Source organism: Vicia villosa, linkage group LG1 (genome assembly GCF_029867415.1).
Source record: "Vicia villosa cultivar HV-30 ecotype Madison, WI linkage group LG1, Vvil1.0, whole genome shotgun sequence".
NCBI lineage: Eukaryota > Viridiplantae > Streptophyta > Magnoliopsida > Fabales > Fabaceae > Vicia > Vicia villosa.
The window spans coordinates 99,155,492-99,171,808 of record NC_081180.1 but is presented as its reverse complement, the minus strand read 5'-3'; the positions used below and the strand labels follow the sequence as shown (position 1 = coordinate 99,171,808).

Sequence of the window (16,317 nt, the reverse complement as noted above, 5' to 3'; positions counted from 1 at the left end):
GTAATTGGAAGGTCCGGCAATGGTTCAGATAAAAGACAAACATTTGTAACAATGGCACGCGAAAGAAATGGCACGTACCAACCAAAGATTAGGAATTTGAAATGAGATGATACGAGATTGAAGAAATGTGAGTGTTTGTTTAAATTGTGCGGATACCATATGGAGGATGAGACATGGAAATTTAATGTGATTTTTGGTATGCATAATCATGGATTGGATGACAAGCTAGCTAGTCTTCCCATTGTATGTCACCTTGTTTCGGAGGAGAGTGCACCCCTCTTGAAGATCTGAAGTACATACTGCATAATCTCCTACCATACGACGACAATTGAAAAATTGTGAATGTCGAGTAATGTTTGTAGTTTGTTTACAACAAAAGGAAGATTAAGTTCAGCAACTTTGAGCTGAAGACAAGTACATATTTAAGGACTGTGTGGAATACTTTTTATTATAAGTTGTTTTGGACTTTTCACACATATTAAGAAAAATAACAATTGTTGTAAGAAAATAAAATGATGAAGGTTTTTACAAAATTATCCTTCATTAGTGGAAGATAAATTTACATAATTGAAAAGAGAGAAAATAATAAATATTTAAGAATATAATAAAAAAATATCATTAATTATTCATTGAAATTCTAATGCGACATATATTTTATTACAATTTTTTTAAAATGATTTATAATAAAAAACAGAGCAAATATTTATTAATTTTTTAAATGTTTTGAAGATTTTTGAATATGTTGATGGCTTGATGCACTAATGCCTTCATTCAGTCAACAGTGAAGTCAAGGGTCTAGAAGTTGTTTGATTTTAATTCGATGATCAGAAAAATAGATTTTCTAAATTTCTAAAATATCAAATTTAAACCAAGACCGTTAGATGATAATCAAACATTTACAACTGCGTCACCGCGTGATTGTGGGGTGGGGTGTTCCGACTGCAGCAAATCTTTGAAGTTGAAAAACATAAAGAGCGAACTTTGAAGTTGAAAAACCTTTATCCACTCTCTTCGCGCTTCATTCTCAATTTCAATAATTTTCTACTTCCACTATCTCAATTCATTTTCAACTTCACCATTTCCTCCACACTCTCCATTCTCATCATTTTAACTAAATCAAAAATCGCAAATCGATTTATCAAAAACTAAAAATCTCAAGTTAACACATCAATTCTCTCTGCTCCTATAAACCCTAACATCAATGGAAGGAAACTCTGATAATGATGGTGGCCGCATCAACTTAACAAATCTTGCACCGGTCCCACCGGAACAATCCGGCGAAGGTTTACCTTACGCACCGGAAAACTTCCCCAATCCCGGCGACATTTGGCGCTGGAAAGCAGGCAAGAGAATTTCGTCTAACGGTAACTATCGGGACCGGTATCTTTATCTTCCTCGTCGTCTTGCTGCCTCTTACCGCGGTGGTGGATTTCCAAGCAAGCTCGCGGCTGAACGCTACGTCAAAGAATCGTTCCCTCGTGTTAATATCGCTGATTTCTTCGCTTCCTTCAGCTGGAGCATTCCTTCTGGTCTACCTGGTCCGTCTCTTTGCTCTCTTCTGATCTTGCTTTTCTTCCTAATGATTCATTATGATGCTGGATTTTAAAAGCGGTTCTTACCGCGAAAACAGGCGGGTCAAAACGGACTATACATATCTGAGACGATATTCACAGTTTTTATGATAAAGAACAAATTTAGGTTTAATTCACACCGCCATGACTATAATGAGTATCACAACAACACCTGTACTATCTGAAATCACGAAAACCTAAGGCTATTTTTGGATACAATAAAAAGAACGGAGCGGAATGGAGCGGAGCGGGATAGAATAGAGCGGAACGTAGTGGAATGGAATAAATACGTCATTCCATTGTTTGGATACATCATGATGGAATAGAGTAATTTTTTCGTTCCGCCCAAATCGGAGGGTACGAAAAATGGTGGAAAGTGATGGAATGGGATGGAATGCATTCCATCCGATACCACTCCATTCCATCCGATACCACTCCATTCCATCCATTTTTAATCGATCCAAACGATGGAACATAAACTTATTCCATTTCATTCCGCTCAATTCCATCCTATTCCATCAATCCAAACATACCCTTACGCTACCGGAACCGTATTTTAAAACCTAATAATTTGATCACGTGATTCTGAAAATGAAATGTGTTGCCATTTGTGATATAAGAGATAGCAAATATTAATCTCGCAAATTGCGTCACTGATTGTATAATTTGTATTTAGATTTATTTTCTGAGATCAAAATCAAGCCAGTTGCAGGTCGCAAGTTGCAACTTACAAGTTAATTCTCTCGTGTGGTTGTGTTCTAACTATCTTTTAATGAAATTAAAAAAAATAATCTTGTTTTTGAGATGTGTCTTCTGATCGGGGTGCCCTTTCACTTATACAGTGTATTTTTGAACAAAATCACTCAGAGTTGCAGACACAGAAGATGAGGGGACTCGTCGTGGCAGACTTCTCTGAATTGATCAGAACTGCGTCTAGAAACAAGATACATCTTCTTGAGTATGTTTAAAGAAATAAAGACAAAATGCGTTGAAAACACACTCGTCTGGTTTTGTAAGAACAGTAGACAAACCAAAAAGTAGTATGATGCTTAGAAAACCCTTCTGAATTTATATATGTTAATTGACAAGTTATACAACGGGCTTTTGAAAGTTTGAGCAGTAAAAGCTCATTTTTACTTACGTTAGTTACTAGCATTTTGAAAACTCGTAGTTATTATAAGATCATTGTAACATTTTCTTTTCTGAGTAGTTCTTATTGAAATGTAACTAAAACGAGCCATAGGTTATTTAGAAAACTGCCTGCTAAACTGCAGGATGTATGCCAACTTGCTCACAATTCTAGTTCATTGCATAGTAAAACAGTTGTCTCCATTTAGGACTTTCTAAGACTCTTTTGTGTTGCATCTTTTTTGTTTTGTTTTGTAAATTTCCTCCTACTTGTTGTAATGCTTTTCTGCACCTTTAGATGATTATAGTGCTACATAACATTCAAGGTTGTTCTGCATTGTAGGCAATATGAATCCTGTAGCTGATGGGGGTCTTCGTCAGTTAGAATTAAAACAGCAGCCAGAATCTGATTTTGACATTGGTGGATGCAAAGCTGGGAATAAGACCTGCAGCAGTTTAATTTTGGAAGAAGAAAAAGAAAACTCATCAGTGACACCATGTGATATCTGCTGCGTCGAACCTAAATTTTGCCGTGAATGTTGCTGCATTCTTTGTTACAAAACAGTTGATTCAGCTTATGGTGGCTATAGTTACATCATGTGCAAAGTAAAACTAGGCAATAATATTTGCGGCCATGTGTGTCATCTGGAATGCGCTCTTCGATCTTATTCGGCTGGCACTGTTGGAGGAACGATTGGATTGGATGCTGAGTATTTTTGTTGGCGCTGTGATGGGAGGACTGAACTGATTTCTCATGCAAATAAGCTTCTACAGACATGTGAAGCTATTGAAACAGACGGTGCTGATATTAAGGAGAAAATTCTAACGCTTGGTATTTGCCTCTTGCGTGGTTCAGAGAAAGTCGCTGCAAAGGAGCTTCTGAGTCTTATTGCATTGGCTTCGTTAAAGGTATTGTAAAATTAATTTAGTGATAGAAAAAATGCCTTTTCTTGATATTCCTCTATTAAACTTAGAAGACAATATCATGACGAATTTGGTCTTTTACCTCAGCTTAAACATGGGACTAATACTGAAGATAGCCTGAAAGCTGATGACAATTTTGCAGCTACTTCTTCAGGTAAATATTCTATTAATATTATTTGTTACTTTTGCACTGGTTATGTGCTTATGAAGGTGAGAAACTTTCCCTCTTCCACTTTAATGTAAAAATGCTGAAAAGAATACGACAACAGTTGAACATTTTGTTTATCAACAGGTTCTTCCGGTAACGGCACTGCTACCACTGATACAACAGATGATGAAGGTCCTTTAAAGAATTTCAATGTTCAAAAAGGAACAAAATCTTTTCATTATCAATCCGAGTTATTAAAACTTGATGCTGAGTTTGATAAAACTATGGAGGATCTTGAAAAATCACATAAGTATGAGTATAAGCTGGCAGAGGAAAGGCTTCATACACATAAGAAATATTTACTAAATATTTCTCAGCAACTGGATAAAGAGAAGTCTGAGTTAGCAAGCGAAACCAACTCATCTCGTTCAAGTGTCTTGCTTCAAACTGTCGAGAAAAGAAATGAACAGCTAAGGCAAGAACTGAAGAAATTTGAAGAAATGAAGAAGGTAGCTAATGGTTTTGGCAGCACATCCAAAGAAAGTTTAGAAAAGCACTTTGGCTTGTAAATTGCATTTTAAAATGAAAGGTTATAGAGATTACAGACAAGGGTTGAATAAATTACCTATGAGATATGTCATTGGTTTTACTGCCAAATAATAAGTAGGAACTAATTCCTACAAAAACAGCCTCAATTTATTTATTTTACTTGCAATAAAATATCTTTTGAGCCAAGTCCTTAGATGATTGAGCAACAAATCTTTGGGTTTTTGTTGTAGTTATAGTTTGTAATTTTTATTACTAAACTAGCTATTTTAATATATTTTACTAGTAATTGTGTCTTATCTTTTAGGTTGTTTTGATATGTGAAGAATGATGTTCCCTAGTGGTTATACAAAGATTTTGGTGTCTGATTATTTTTATTGTAGAAAGATTTATTAATTAGGTCCGTGATTTTATTTTATTATTTTGAAATAAAATAAAGTGTTTATTGTTAATTTATTTATTTTAATTGAAATAATACAGTATTGACACTCAATTCCACACCATCTTTATGTTAGCCCCGAAATTCAAATAGATTTTTTCACCTCAAGTTCGTAGTAAGTTTCAAAATGTGCATGTTGTAATTTTTTTTTACTTCCGTAAATCTTCTTTTAAATGCTAACATGGCAACTTTCTTTATCTCCTTGTTCATTTTCAAACTTAGGCCTTCATCTTCTTTTTCATTTCTAAAATTTAAAACTCTCAATTTTCATAACATCATCGTCCCTCATTTTCATCTCCAAACATGAAAATTCACAATCTTCCTAAAATAATCACCCTTAATCTTCAAAACTATTCCTACCTATTCGGTCGGATAATGTTCGATACTCATTTAAAGACATATTCTCAATAAACACTTTAACACCTATAACGGAGTTGTTTAATGTGGTGCCTCTAGCTGAAACATTCAATAATAAGTTTTGTTTTTTTTGAAGTGCTTTTGTGAACTATTGTACTTGCGCCAATTCTTCATGGTTATGTGAGAGACGGCGTCAAATCATGAATTTAGACATTTTTCATGTGTCGTGGAGAGATCCAGTCTCTCCTTGATCAAATCCAGTTATGTCAGTCATCTTATCTACTAACTTGATTATTGAATATAACCTTCCGAGAAACAATCTTCTTGATCAAATCCAGTTATGTCAGTCATCTTATCTACTAACTTGATTATTGAATATAACCTTCCGAGAAACAATCTTCTTGATCAAATCCAGTTATGTCAGTCATCTTATCTACTAACTTGATTATTGAATATAACCTTTCGAGAAACAATTTTTTGAGTTCCACCTAGATATTTATGGGTAAGGATCCTCTGACTTTTTAGAGGAAACTGCCCTCTAACTTTGTCACTATTTCTCTCTCTCACATTATGTTTCCCTCTCTTTTTCTACTCTTTCTCACTTCTCTCTCTATAAAATTTGCCTAAAGTTAGGTAAAGTTAGAGACTTGAAATGCAGAGAATCAATTTCTGATATTTATCGTTCTACTTGGTAGTAATTCTATCCAATCTTTTGTTAGAATATTACTGCCAGTGTGAGTAACTGGAGAAATAGTCCCACATTGGATAGGAATACGGTGACTTGAACATTTATAAGTGGAAGAACTCACTCGCCTATTATCTTAAGGTTTTGGGTGAATAAGTGGTGTGTCTCTCACAAAGGTGTCTAGTCCTACACTATGTACCAATGCTCCCTAGTGAAAAACTCTCCTAACAAATGATATCAAAGCCTTTGGTTTGAGAAAGGGACCGACTCATGCAAGGTGTCAACGGCGGGAACATTGTGGACTCACACTTGAGGGGGGTGTTAGAATAGTAATACAAGTGTGAGTAAGTGGAGAAATAGTCCTAGGGACTGACTCACTTGTATCGAAAAGCCCAGGAAGTGGTGTCTCGTTGCAAGGTGTCAACGGAGGTACAAGTGTGACCGTGTGAGGGGGAGCATTGTGTACTCACACTTGAGGGGGAGTGTTCGAATAGTAATGCAAGTGTGAGTAAGTGGAGAAATAGTCCCACATTGGATAGGACTGTGGTAACTTGAACATTTATAAGTGGGAGAATTCACTCACCTATCATCTTAAGCTTTTAGGTGGATAAGTGGTGTGTCTTTCACAAAGATGCCTAGTCCTACATTATATATCAATGTTCCCTAGTGAAAAACTCCCCCAACATCTTTAACTTGTCTTGTAAGCGTTAATGCAAACAAACAAATTCTCTTTTGACTTTCCCTTATTCCATTTGGATTGCAAAATGAACATGTCTATTTAAATCTTGCTAGATGCTCATAGGGATTTATTGGAATACTTCCATCAAATGGGACACCTCTCAAACTTGAAAGACATATTTTTTAATATCAATATCATGAATTCATCATTTGGAACCCGTAAGCTATCTCTCTGTCTGTTGTTTTTCGTCCAAAATCTCCTAAAGTTTGTCTACGAGGGTCGACCATTCTTTTCTATTCTTCTTTAGTTACACACATTTCTTTTCGAATTTCCCTTGGAGCTCTTTCAATTTCTGAATCAAAATGCAAATCTTCTGAACCTGCACCACGCATAAACTAACAAGCAGATACTTTCAATAGTCTTTAGGAAGAAAAAAAATTAAAACTAAAATTGAAATTAAAATAACATAATTTAAAAATTCCTAATATTAAGTACATTCGCCTATTATTTCCTTGTTGAAGTGATTAATATTTTTCAATAATGGCGCCATTTTTTTTGGTGTTAAATGCGTTGTTCAATTTCATTATAATCTCGTGCCAACAAAAATCACAAAGTGTGAATATATTTTATCATATCCAGATAAATTATCGTTAATTTAAAAAGACTGAGGAGATTTTACTTGTTATCAAATGAGACATAATCATAATAGAGGGTGTGTAGAGCGGGATTGATTGGTTTGTGTTATACCTACGAGAATAACTAAACAACTAATTGGTTGAGTTAGTCTATGGGTGAAACGATTAAGCTCTCCCTTCAAATCCTTTGTCCCTTTCTTGTGGTGTTTCCTTGCTTGAACTTGTAATGATCTATCTTTAATCACGAGTGTTTTAAAATAGTTACTAAAAATTTCATTGTCAAATAACCCCTCTTTGTTTTTACCATTACCCAAGTGATCCTAACATAATTGCAAAAAGGTTTATCACACGTAAAACATCTCATGTAGTAATTGAATATGCCTTATCTCTAACGATCATAAGCAATTCCACAATACTATTTGATTATAGTATGCAAATTTACGGCTAGTTCTCATTCCTACCTTGATCGTTTCTACCAACTTCGTATACAGAAGAAAATCATTAAGCATAACCAAAATTGAATAATTATAAGAGAAGATTCATTCATAGAGAACGAAACTTAGTAGATCACATGGTTTACATTATTGATGTAAATTCATATGGAGGAATCTAATCTTAGGGATCTAGCCATTTATCCTTAAGAGATTCACGACTACATAAAATTAAAATAAAATAATAAAATTATAATGATTGTGAATGATTCCCTAATGTTGAATCTTGTTTCTCACACTCCCTATCTATTTTAAGAATATACCTTTGTCTCATGAGAATTTGGAATGACTAAACACATTTAACATTATATAGAAAAAATCTTGATAATGCAAAGTCTCACTACTATTAACTCTAGACACGCCGTGATTAATTAATTTGTTGACTTGACAGTTTGACATCATAGAAATCACACCACTCCATATATGGTAAGCAACACTAATTTTCTTGACAGCGGATCAGAAAAGTGCCACTCGAAGTTTACACTGTCGCTATCTTATGTAAAGTCTAATTTCGTTGCTAGAGCTCCTGACATTGCCACTATTTGTTGTTTCTCTTTTCTTCAGTTTCTCGCGTGCTAGTCCTCTCTTTAATTTATCATCGTAACTTCCACAATAAAATACTATAAAATTTATCTAGTTAGAATACTTTTGACTTAAATTGATCTTTTACACAACTATTATAAATCTTTATAAAATCTACCAAAACAAAAACGGATCAACAATAAAAATATTTAAAACGAAATAAATTAATACTAAAAATATAATAAGATGGACATAATGCTTGATAACCGAATAGACACGCCTTCCACTCGACCTCCGTGTTTGTTGTGTAAAATAAAATGGATGTTAAATATATTCATCGGTTAGTTTGAACTATTACATAATACAATTAAATAAAAGTTTTTTTTTTCATTAAAGGAGATGAATTTCTCTACAAATAGAGAATTTAGAACCAGAAAGAGAGACAAATTTGCAATTATTCTAAGTCATCTCTCTTCCATTTATATCACTTTAAATCATCTTTCATTTTCATTTCTCTAATGTACAAGTGAAGTGTAGCATTTTTTTCTATAAACATATAAAAAAAAAAGCTTTGTGCAAATCACTTCAAAGTCTTCTAATATTATGAAAAGAATTCCTTGTTTATTTCATTTGTATTTAGTATTCATAAAGTTGTGAATCGATCCTATAAGTTAGTGTGAAAACACACAATTTAAAGTTCTCTAAATACAATCTTCATCAACATTCTCTTTGTTCAAGCGATGAGCATATTTCCAACAACAAATATTTCTAACACTTGTTTAGTCATGCAGCATCATTTTTAGCACAATTATAAACATGACCAAAACTGCAGACAAAACATAAAAGCTTCTTTCAACCTCCATTGCATTTACTGAATTTTTCATGCATGATCATTTAAAAGTTATACATCATCATCAACAACTAACTACACTTTTATATCACCACATTTTGTCTACAGAGAAAAGTACCAAAAATTCAAAACAAATCGAATGAATGACCCGGAAGATATTTATCAAATATGAACTCAACTTCCTCACAATCTATTTCTATTGCTATGCTAAGCTTTGCTACCTTTCTTCATCAATTGTGAAACAACCAGTGTGCATCTATACAAGTAAAAATTCAATCTTTTCAATCTCTGACAAGCAGGGCCATCAATAACACGATTCACCCTCGCTAGCTTCTAGCACTTCTTCCACCTTTTCTGCTAACGGCCTCACATAACCGGCATGGCAATGTGTCAAGGCTCACAGATCGTGTTTTCGCATAGTTACCCATTACACCACACCTTCTCCATGCATGGTATTCTGCATAGGCTACCGGGTCATTAGCTACAGCCTTTACGTACGAAGCCAGTTCTTCCAATGATTTGAATTCTCTACCATTAATTATTGAATGTGGAGGAACAAAATCCATGACATTTGGTGCACCAAAATATATAGGAACAGCACCCGAGTCCAATGCATAATATAACTTCTCTGTCACGTAACTCTCGGTGAAAGTGTTCTCGATTGCAAGAACAAACTTGTAATGAGACATGGCACAATGTAAATGATCCCACCATTTTGGTTTAGTATTTGCATCGTTTTCACACTTTGGAAAGAAGGAAAGAGCCATGTCTAGACCACCGACATTGTTTAGGCACTTGCCAAATGAATGTATAGGTAGCAAGCTGAGGAGTTTCTTGGCAAGTTCATTTCTTTGAGGAAGACACCGCGATGAAGACCAATAAACAAGTATTTCCTACAGATGATAATTTAGGTTAGGTTACTACGAGTCCTTTCTTTATCTGTCATTTAACATCCTGTTTGTAAAAATTGTTACTTACACTGTTTTTAGTATCAGAGACGTGATAGTTTCGTCCATTGTGAAACAGGGAACCGGCATAGGTTGACTGTACATCATCTTCAGCATGGTAACTAATGTATATATCCTCTCGGCCTGATCTCTTTCGACCAGCTTCGAGATCCATGTACGCACGAAGCGGTTCTCCCACACGTCTCTGAAATAGAAATAGAAATCATAACAAAGTGAGCCAAATCCAATACTACACTATATCACATATTACCAGCTAAAAAAATCTTGAGAGCTTGACAAGCATTCTGCAACGATAACAGCTCGTATGAATACAAAAAACTAATATTTGGAATAACATCAAACAAAAGGTCATTATTGAATATGTCAAAGATGAAAAAAAATTGTTCGGGCTTACAAATTCAGTACTTTCTGACGGTTGATATTATAAGAATGTTATTAACCACGCCTAAACACCTAAAGGCTCACGCTATCTTGAGCGGTATGACGTGGTGATGATATATATATATATATATATATATATATATATATATATATATATATATATATATATATATATATATATATATATATATATATATATATATATATATATATATATATATATATATATATCACATTCATACTACCAAACGAACCTTTTCGTGTTTCACATATATAATATGTTTTGTTCATAGTTTGTATGGGGTCAAAACATTATGGCGGAAGTTGATCCATATAGCCGACCCCAATTAATGAATGAGACTTGGTTGTTATTGTTGTTGAATAAGTAATATGCTAAAGACAGATTCAAAAGGCAACTTGGCTGATGATTTACTTAAATCTGATCCTTAACATTGAAAAATAGAAACAGAACCAGCACATAGTTTAACAAATAGAAGAAAAATGGACCCAACCACATCCAAATTGGCAATAAAATTCTTAACATTTTGAAAAGAGCAAAGGGACATCATCACCAACAGAACCTTTTGCGATCTGTGATTGGTTAAGCCATAAAATAATCAAGAACTTTGTCTTGCTAAGAAGTCATGAAATGGTACTACGGTAGAGGTCGGCTATATGGATCAAATGACACCATAATGTTCTATCACAAAACCATATACCTAGCTCATTAATTTCAAGATTTTTCTAGGTCTTCCTCTGACTCTGTGGTTTCACTATCTTCCATCTCATCTACTCTCCTTACAACACAATCCACATGCCTTCTCTCTACATGCTCAAACCACCTGAATCTAGTTTCCACCATCGTTTATCCTATAGGTGTTACCCCAACTTTCTCAAATTTTGTCATGTCTAACTCTACCTGGTTTACTCTTACCACACTTCCTACGCAACATTCTCATCCAGTTACACCTAATTCTATCCTGTTTTGACTGTTTTTACCTCTATCCCAAATTCCAAATAAAATGCACTCCACCACACAACCAGCAGAACTTTCTAGAATTACTACAATTAACCAGAATGAAGAAATGCTACTACAGATCCTACACTAGCAAATACTCCTCACTATGAAATCACTAGACCAGATATCTGCATTACACTCACTTTGAAACTTTACTCAAAATCATAAATGCAAGATTCACACAAAGGTCATAGTTGCAGTTTTGCAGATAAAACTGACATCAGAATTCTTAGCAAACATTCTACTACCCATCAACCTATGAGGGTTTGACCAAGGGAAGAATCTTCAATGTAATCTCCCAAATCATTGATTGGGGGTTACAATAAAGGATGGAAAAACCTCTAGATTAGTTTTTCAAGATCGGTTGAAAACAATAATTCTCATCATTATCCTAATTTGAGCCTTCAACTAAGATCAATGGTGCCCAAAACAAATTAAAATCTAAATATCTATTGTTTCAGCCATGCAAACTTAAGCAAAAGTGAAAAAATTTCGAACTCAAAAAGAATCAATTGCAAAGCAAGGATCATAAATCAAACTCTGAGTAATGGCAGCGTAGATCACCTTCATGACTCTGCCACAATACCACCACCATTGCAAAATCAGGCATATTAAAATGTTGATTATGAAGAAAAGTAAGGAACCCATTAACATTTCAACAAAAAAAAAAAACTACCTGAATTGGAGGCGTAGTCGTTTCAAACAACAAAGCATCAGGCTTATCAGCAAGAACATTAGATTTGGTCCACAAACAACTCAACCCACAACGACAAGAATACAAATTATCCAAATTATCAGGAATCCAAGTCCACCCTTTAACCAAAACACTAACATGATTAAGTTTAAAACTCTTACACTCAGAATCACCACCAAACTCTTGCAAAGAAACAACCTTTGACTGATTCAACAAAACCCCATTTGTTTTCTCTCTGAATTCAGCACACCCAACTCGCGAATCCCATTTCCTGAAGGAAGAAAGCAGATCGGTGAAGGGGTCGGAGGAGGAATTGGTAGAAGGAAGCGTGAAGGATTCGTGGATGGGCGGGAGAGAGGGTGAAACGGAAGGGAATTGGAGGAAACCGGAGGAGAAGAAGATGAGGAAGAAGGTGAAGGCTAGCATGATGGTGATTGTGATTGTGTTGATGGGTTTGGGAGGAACTACGAGCATGCTGCTGGAAGAGGAAGCAACAACAAAGTTTGGTGGTGTTTGGTTTCTATGTCAGTTTTTTAGAGAGAGAAAGTAGAGAGAGAGTGAACATTGGAATGGTGAAGTGAGGAACGAAACGTGAAATTGCTCATCTTGTTTGTTTTTTGGACTCGAAAGTCCAAAATGCTACGAGGGAAGAGAGATTATTATTATGTAATGTCAAATTAGTCGTAGAAATTTTGAGGATAAACAGGAAAAAATTTATTTAAGCATGTGTGCCACTGCCAAGTGAATCAAACTCGAAACTCGGTATTTTTCGAATATCGTCATCTCGGAGACTTATTTTTGTTCAAGCTCAAGCGCTTGTTACCAGAAAAAAATTTAAATTGAAAAATTAGTCCTTACAGTTATATACAGATGATATTAAATTTTAAAATAAATTTTTTTGATAATAAGAATTTGGCCGACTATCTAAAAATTAATCTTTAAATGTGTTTGGATGATATTAGATTTTTGAAAAAACTAAAATACTCTTTGTATTTTTGTAAATATAAATATAGACCTGACATAGGATAGTAGAGGCTTTGCCGTAACACATCAATATGTGGGTGGTCCTAAAATTGAAAAAAAATGTACAAAATTAACTAGTCATTTAAGTTTTTAGCATTGACACAATATTTCCTTCAAAAGTCACATATTTTAATATTTATTTAACGTGTTATATCACCTATCTCAAGTATTTATGATGAAAGAGTTTTTGGAGATTTTTTAAAATTATATTCTCTTCACTGATAAATAAAAATTGTTTGTATATCAATAAAATAGGTTGATTATTCAATAAACTAAAATCTTTTTATTTATAATAGTGATTTAAAAAAGTATTTATTAATTCAAAGATTTTTTTACCTTCATTTAATATTAATAATTTATTTAATATATCACACTTTTGTGTGAAAATATATTTATAAGTTATATATATTTTTAATATATTATTTTATATATATATATATATATATATATATATATATATATATATATATATATCACACTTTTAATATATTTTTAATATTTATAAGTTATATATAAGTCATCTAATCTTTTTATAACAATAAAACAATTAATAATTTCTTTGATTTAAATATTTTTTGGTTTTTCTTTCTAAATTAAGATCAACAGCAAAGGGTAACGAAACAGCTATGTTGAATATTTTTCAATCAAATTTGCCTATTCACATATTGATTACAACTATAGACCATGCATATAGTTATTTGTTAACTAAAAAATTAATAATTTGTATAATGGACCTTTCATAAATGTTGATGACTCAGCCAAATATACTAATGCTAAAGCTTTAAGCAACCATGATGAATCAGCCAAATCATATGCTTGTGTGGCAGATTATATATTTAAGTTGGAATAGTATGATATATAGTTGGAGCAGTGTTTTAAAAACCGGACCGGTCATCGAACCGGTAAGGGTACTGGGTCACTAGTTTATCGGTCGAACCACTGGGTCACTGGTCGAACCGCACGACCAAACCGGATTAAACCGGATAACTCGGTTGAATAGACCTATCATTATATCGGTATAAAACCGGTCGAACCGAATGATTCAGTCTCTAAAAAAAATATAACTAGCTTTTAAATTTTTTAAAAATATCATATCATAAATTCACAATTTCATAACTTAAATTCAAATTTTAAACAAAGGTATCACATATAACAAAATAGTAAAAAATTATAAAGTCTAATTGCAAACAAAGTCTAATTACAACATAATCTAAACAAAGTCTAATTACAACATAATCTAATTGAATAGTTTATAACAAAATAACTCCAATATGTACCAAATTTAATTCAAAATATGATCCTCCTAAAAAGAAAATCAAATAAAATTCAATATGTTTATGCTATTTAAGAAAATTTATTAGCAAAGATAACAAATAGACAATAAAGTTTTTAATTTGTCACTAACGAAAAAAACTATGTGAGAATGCTATTTAAGTAATACACTACTAAATATATTAAAAAAAAGTTAAAAAAAAAGTTTAAAAGAAATGTTAAAAAAAAATTTAAAAAAAAGTTTAAAAAAAAATTTAAAAAAAAAGCAATTAAACCGCCGGTTTTCCGGTTTTCCCGGTTTTCACCGGTTCCCGCCGGTTCGATGGCATACCCGATCTGACTATTGAACCAGACCGGTTACCTGACCGGTTCCCGGTTCGACCGGTCCGGTTTTTAAAACACTGAGTTGGAGTGTCAAAATGACAAGAGAACAAGTAACCACATACAGGATATAAAAGGTAGAGAGTCTTTTGTATCAAATAAACTTTTGTATCAAATAAAAAAAAAAGTTAAGCAGTGTTTTTTTTTACACTTTTTAAGTAATTAAAGTGATAATTTTTTTAAAAATACATACATTTTTTATATTAAAAATATATTAGAAATTGAAATATTAACTTTTATAAAAAATATTTTTTTTATTTAGTATACTTAAAGAATATTTTGAGAACACTCATTAGTAAGACCTAATAAAAAAAAGGTTAATACTACTTTACCCCCTGCCATATAAGCGAGATTCGGTTTACCCCCCTCTAAAAAAAAAACTTATTGGACAAATCTTGCAAAATAAAGATTCCATCAAATTTGCTACGTGGCATTTTTGGTAGTGCTGACTGTACAGCACATTGCTTATGTGGCACAGTCAGCACTGCCACGTGGAATTTATTTTTTTTTATTTTTTTTTGAAAAAATTTTTTATTAATTTTTTTTAATAAAAATTTAATATTTTTTTATTAATTTTGTTGATTTTTTTAATTTTTTTTTTAAAAAAAATTAATATTTTTTTTACGTTTTTATTATATATAAATTATAAAAAAATTGAAAAAGAATTATAAAAAATTGGAAAAATTAAAAAAAATTTACGTTTTTACGTTTTTATTAATTTTTTTTTAAATTTTTTTTCCAAAATTGTTTTACTGTTTTTTTTTATTATTTTTAAAATTTATTTTTATTATATATAAATTCGCAGGTATTTTCAAATCCGTAGGTAAATCCACAGGTATTGTCAAATTCGCAGGTAAATCCGCATGTATTTTTAAAGGTAAATCCGCAGGTAATTTTAAATTCGTAGTTAAATTCGCAGGTATTGTCAAATCCGTAGGTAAATCCGCAGGTATTTTTAAATCCGTAGGTAAATCCGCAGGTATTGTCAAATTCGTAGGTAAATCCGCAGGTATTGTCAAATTCGCAGGTAAATCCCCAGGTATTGTCAAATTCGTAGGTAAATCTGCAGGTATTGTCAAATCCGTTGGTGAATCCGCAGGTATTTTTAAATCCGTACGTAAATCCGCAGGTACTGTCAAATATTTTTTAAAAACGTAAAAAAATATTAAATTTTTTTAAAAAAAAATATTAATTTTAAAAAAAATTAATTTTTTTTTTAAAAAAATATTAATTTAAAAAAAAATTTCAAAAAAAAAATTAAAAAAAAATAAATTCCACGTGGCAGTGCTGACTGTGCCACATTGCTTATGTGTTGTACAGTCAGCACTACCAAAAATGCCACGTAGGCAAGATTCTAAGAATCTTGGCCAAAAAAACTGATCAGGGTCAATATTGATGGAATCTTTATTTTGCAAGGTTTGTCCAATAAGTTTTTTTTTTAGAGGGGGGTAAACCGAATCTCGCTTATATGGCAGGGGGTAAAGTAGTATTAACCCTAAAAAAAAAATAGTGCATGCTCTTGGATTACAAGGTTAAAGAAAACAAACAAACTAAGGTCTCATTCGAGAGGTAGTTTTTTATTTGCACTTTTCAAATTTTCAAAAA

At 32.7% G+C, this 16,317-nt stretch overlaps 2 protein-coding genes across 3 annotated transcripts; one reads left to right on the top strand and one right to left on the bottom strand.

Moving 5' to 3' along the window:
- Positions 1-1,001: 1,001 nt before the first annotated feature.
- On the top strand, positions 1,002-4,592 carry LOC131613325 (protein TITANIA-like). Of its 2 annotated transcripts, none has more exons than XM_058885014.1 (4): positions 1,002-1,538; positions 3,043-3,608; positions 3,711-3,777; positions 3,955-4,592. In XM_058885014.1, the coding sequence occupies exons 1-4, from the start codon at positions 1,202-1,204 to the stop codon at positions 4,338-4,340; spliced, it is 1,356 nt and encodes a 451-aa protein (XP_058740997.1). In that variant the 5' UTR covers positions 1,002-1,201; the 3' UTR covers positions 4,341-4,592. The 2 variants fall into 2 exon arrangements, with proteins under 2 accessions (XP_058740997.1, XP_058740990.1); XM_058885007.1 differs by having other exon boundaries at positions 3,916-4,592.
- Positions 4,593-8,972: 4,380 nt separating this feature from the next.
- Positions 8,973-12,774, bottom strand: LOC131643685 (alpha-(1,4)-fucosyltransferase). Its single transcript, XM_058913977.1, has 3 exons — positions 12,019-12,774; positions 9,954-10,127; positions 8,973-9,868 (listed from the first exon to the last, which is right to left on the bottom strand). Exons 1-3 carry the CDS (start codon positions 12,508-12,510, stop codon positions 9,302-9,304), a joined length of 1,233 nt encoding a protein of 410 aa, XP_058769960.1. The 5' UTR covers positions 12,511-12,774; the 3' UTR covers positions 8,973-9,301.
- Between the last annotated feature and the right edge of the window lie 3,543 nt (positions 12,775-16,317).

What these genes read in the sequence shown, in the direction of transcription:
- LOC131613325 (XM_058885007.1), top strand. Translation starts at nt 1,202, where the DNA reads ATGGAAGGAAACTCTGATAATGATGGTGGCCGCATCAACTTAACAAAT. An exon ending in CATTCCTTCTGGTCTACCTG is followed by an intron (nt 1,539 to 3,042) that starts GTCCGTCTCTTT and finishes TCTGCATTGTAG; the next exon opens with GCAATATGAATCCTGTAGCT. An exon ending in TTTTGCAGCTACTTCTTCAG is followed by an intron (nt 3,778 to 3,915) that starts GTAAATATTCTA and finishes GTTTATCAACAG; the next exon opens with GTTCTTCCGGTAACGGCACT.
- LOC131643685 (XM_058913977.1), bottom strand. Translation starts at nt 12,510, where the DNA reads ATGCTCGTAGTTCCTCCCAAACCCATCAACACAATCACAATCACCATC. An exon ending in CGACTACGCCTCCAATTCAG is followed by an intron (nt 10,128 to 12,018) that starts GTAGTTTTTTTT and finishes TTTCTATTTCAG; the next exon opens with AGACGTGTGGGAGAACCGCT. An exon ending in TCTCTGATACTAAAAACAGT is followed by an intron (nt 9,869 to 9,953) that starts GTAAGTAACAAT and finishes TATCATCTGTAG; the next exon opens with GAAATACTTGTTTATTGGTC.